This window comes from Anneissia japonica, unplaced genomic scaffold, assembly GCF_011630105.1.
Source record: "Anneissia japonica isolate Jap-2015-1 unplaced genomic scaffold, ASM1163010v1 scaffold284709_len978187_cov192, whole genome shotgun sequence".
NCBI classification, from domain to species: Eukaryota; Metazoa; Echinodermata; class Crinoidea; order Comatulida; family Comatulidae; genus Anneissia; species Anneissia japonica.
The window spans coordinates 353458-357453 of record NW_022757342.1 but is presented as its reverse complement, the minus strand read 5'-3'; the positions used below and the strand labels follow the sequence as shown (position 1 = coordinate 357453).

The 3996-nt window shown below is 36.1% G+C and overlaps 1 protein-coding gene across 1 annotated transcript; it reads left to right on the top strand.

Annotated features, from left to right (window-relative positions):
- The first annotated feature begins 343 nt into the window (after positions 1-343).
- Positions 344-2875, top strand: LOC117124698 (probable hydrolase PNKD). Its single transcript, XM_033271037.1, has 4 exons — positions 344-550; positions 1242-1357; positions 1776-1888; positions 2729-2875. The coding sequence occupies exons 1-4, from the start codon at positions 513-515 to the stop codon at positions 2789-2791; spliced, it is 330 nt and encodes a 109-aa protein (XP_033126928.1). The 5' UTR covers positions 344-512; the 3' UTR covers positions 2792-2875.
- Positions 2876-3996: the final 1121 nt, after the last annotated feature.

The following is a 3996-nucleotide window of genomic DNA, read 5'->3' as shown; positions in this document are numbered from 1 at the left end:
TGAAGCATTTAACCATCCTATTTTACATTCACCAAAAAAATTTAATTCCTATTTTTATTTTTTCCTCCATCTGGATGTAAGTTTTGGCAAAACTATTTGCTAAGAAAAAAAACATTGATTTTTATTTTTATTCCACTCTCCTCCTATGATCTTATAAGTACGCAAAATAAGGAACTAAAAGGTCTCGCCTTAGAAACTTTGGTCTTTTTTGCTGTTCGAGCGCCTTCTGGCGCTATATAAATTCCATGATTGATTGATTGATTGATTGATATTAAGTCTAGTATGATAACTGAAACTTTATAAATACCGCCCTCTCTTACTTTGGGGCAACGCATGCGTGCAGCATGCAAAACAATAATATTAATTATTAATAACAAAGTTTCAAGTTATTGATTGGGTGTGAAGGCCACTATGTCCAAACTTGATAAAAAATAGGCTCATTCATTCATGGTTTTGCCTTGTCCTTTAATAAACTGGGTAGCATTTGTAGCTCTTGTATTTTCTTCTTTAAAATGTCGACTCAAGCAGGAGGGGCCTTATTTAAAGTAGGGTGAGTACCTTAATAACGAGGCCTATAAGGGGGCTAGGGCTAGGCTAGGCCCTCAATTGCTAGACGAGGCCTAGGCCTAGCGCCTACTCAGAGGGAGCTAGGCCTAGGTATGTAGTAGCCTGTAGGAAGTGTTCTCTACAGATAGTATTAGTAGTAGTACCCACCCACAACAAACTCGTTCTTGAAGTACCGTATCTGAAAAATCATAATTGATTGTAATGAAAACTGCACTTTGGTAGTGGACTACCTTTATTTTAGACACAGACGAAATTGTTATGATCATCATTTGCATTTGTTTGTACTGTCGGGAAAGTTTGTCGAGCCTTCAAGGGAGCGCGATTGTCAAAGGGACGAGTTTGTAAGGGGAGACTTTGCTAAGGGGAGACTTTGCTAGGGGGAAATTTGACTGGAAACCGCAGTAAGGATTATTGTGGATATGTAAGCATAAGATAAAATCTACCAGTATATAACTATTATGCAGTAAAAGTATTGCATCAAAGGTAATGTTTCTCTCATTAAAAAAAAAAGCTTGACATGGCTCTCGCTCTAGAAATTAAAGCAGCGTTTTATAATTATAAACATTGTAAGGCCTCCAACAACATGAATGAGACCCACACATTCAGAAACATGGACATAAAAGAAATTTAACTTCTATATTAAAACATCATTATTATTAACTTGTTTTCTTCAGGTACTTTTTCTACTCAAAGACAAGACTGGGATATTATTACCACAAAAGGAACATTGAAAAAGCCAAATCACTGTTTACTGATGGCCACTCAGTAACCAAACCACACGAATACAATGGTAGGTTGTAATTGTAGGTCCTATAATATTCAGAAAGATTGTTTTATTATTGGTGAGGTCTGTTTTTATCATGTTACAACTTTCTTTCATTGTGAAACACGTGGAATACAACAGCGTAAATATAGGTTTATTATTTTTGTAAACATTTTTCCTTTGCCTTGGAGTTGTAGTATAGCATGGGCTTGGCCTGTCTGACAGATAGTCTATCCCCCTCTCCCTTGCCGGCACAGCCACTGCTCAACGACAAACTTGTTACTTTTTACTTAATTTTTATTATTATAGTTATTGTCATTTTCAATGTCACTGTCATTGTTATTTAGTACTGGTAATTACTGTTATTTTCAATGTTATAATTATTATTATTATTATTATTATTCCATGTTTTAAAATTTTACATTTTATAACACTTATTTTACAGGTCTGCGAATCGTTCCGATTGCACTTATAGAAGATAATTATTCCTATCTGGTAATTGATCAAGAATCCAAGATAGCTGCTGCTGTAGATCCATCTGACGCAACCGCTGTACAAGTAAGCAAGTTACATTGAATTGAGCAGGGGTCCCAAAGCAGTGGCTGTGCTGGCGAGGGAGAGGGGGATAGACTATGTATCTGTCGGACAGGCCAAGCTTATGCCATACTGCAACTCCAAGGCAAAGGAGAAATGGAAAGTTTGAACACATACCTGATTTTATCGATACTAATTGGAATTTAGTTTATAGAATGCCATACGCATGTACTCTTGATAATACCAAGTTACGTTACTTGTAATTTAGACTTATCCATAAGATTATTTTCACCAATGTTGTCCTGCATAAAATTGGCCTGATTGAAAATAACAAATGCTCACTTTGAAAAAAGAAAGGGGAAACAGTGGAACGTTTGATTTTGGCTTTCAAAAAAGCTTCTAAATTGTGGAAAGTGTGTTAACAGGGTTCAAGACATTAGGCATTACTGTAAACCTAATGTGTGTTTTGGGGTTTGTAACATAAATAAGCAAATTTTATTTGTATGATTTTGCATCTAGTTAAGAGGATACACTTATAATTGCAAAACAAAACAGTGTAACTGTTTTAAAAAATAGATATATCTTACAGAAACTAACCATAAGTATTACATTCATGCTAACAAATGGGAACCTTTACTAAGATAAGAAGCATTTGACTGAGTGCTTTGATTGTATTTTTGTTATCTTTTATTATTTCTGTACTGCGTTTTTGTAAAAGAAATAAAACATTTTGAGAAAGAAATAAAAAAGCCCATTCCGTCAGACACAACTGGACCACAAAAAGTATATTTATACTATAGTTCAACAAAAATATCTTCAATTTGCTGTGATTATTTCCTGATGATTTTCCAATTATTTTTTCAGGCAGTTATTGATTCTGAGGGTGTGGAATTAAAGGCAATTTTGACAACACATAAACACTGGTAAGGTTAGATATTTTATTATTTTATTGTATTATATAGAATTGTATCAATACTCTCAAACAGGATGTGTAAAATCAGGCCTTTGGCAAGTATTGAGTTCCATCACTGCTCTCCATAATCATACATAACCCCCAGGTCCTTATCAAAGGCTTACAAATCACAAAGGCCCCACCATTCCATACCCAAGGCCCAACTTATGCTTGATATGTTACTGTCATTGGTAATGTTTTTTCTACAGCTTGCACAAAAATATAATGTTTTCCAGTGTACAAACCAAGTTCAGAGTTGTAATGCAGTGGCGGATTCAATTGGCCCCAGTTGTCCCGGGCTCCCTACATTTTTCAAAATTATTTGTTCATTTCTGAGAGTGCCATTTCTGGCCATCTAGAGGTGTTGTAATCATAAATTTTCTTACCTCTGTCCCAACCATGGTTGGGCTGAGGTGGTGTTGACCTCACTCTGTGGAAGTCCCTCCCTGGGCCCCCTCTATTTTGAATTCATGGATCCCCCACAGAAGTGCCTGGCTTATCAAGTAGTCCATTGCTGGTCCACTGCAAACATTTTTTGTATTCAGTGAACATAACAGAAATTGACTCAAAATTATTATCCGGCCACATGCTTGTCTGCCTCTGATTTTTTTTTTTTTTTTTTGTAAATCGTCTGTATTTCATTCTTGTATGTTGGGAAAAGCACTTCAAGGAAAATCCAATTTAATGAGATCTCTTAACATATCTTTTTGCACGCAATGATTCATGACCAGTTGGCTTTGTAGAGGCAATAAAAGAAACAAAATCATGGATTTGAACCCAGGACCCTGTGATTGAAAGGCAAGCACCTTAAAAACCCCAGCTCCACTCCGAAATGGGCATGTTCCGGTCCAGCAGGCATTTTACTCTCACACTAGCCTAGAAGAAAACTAAAAACCTCAGTGTTGCCCCTTTAGAGTGTACCAGCAGATATTCCATTGACCTAGATTTATGGCAGACTCAGCTGTATGAGAAAGGGCCATAACCCAAGAATCAATAAGAAATTAAAGATAGTAGGTCGTTGTTCTTTCTTGTTACACAATTAGGAGAATGCAAGGGTCTGTTATTTACTGAATCAAGCCACCAGCATGTATTTTACCTCAAGCATGGTGATTAAGATGCTTGCCCTATAATCTAAATGTCCTAAGTTCAAGTCCTGTCAAAATAGAAATTTTTCTCTTGA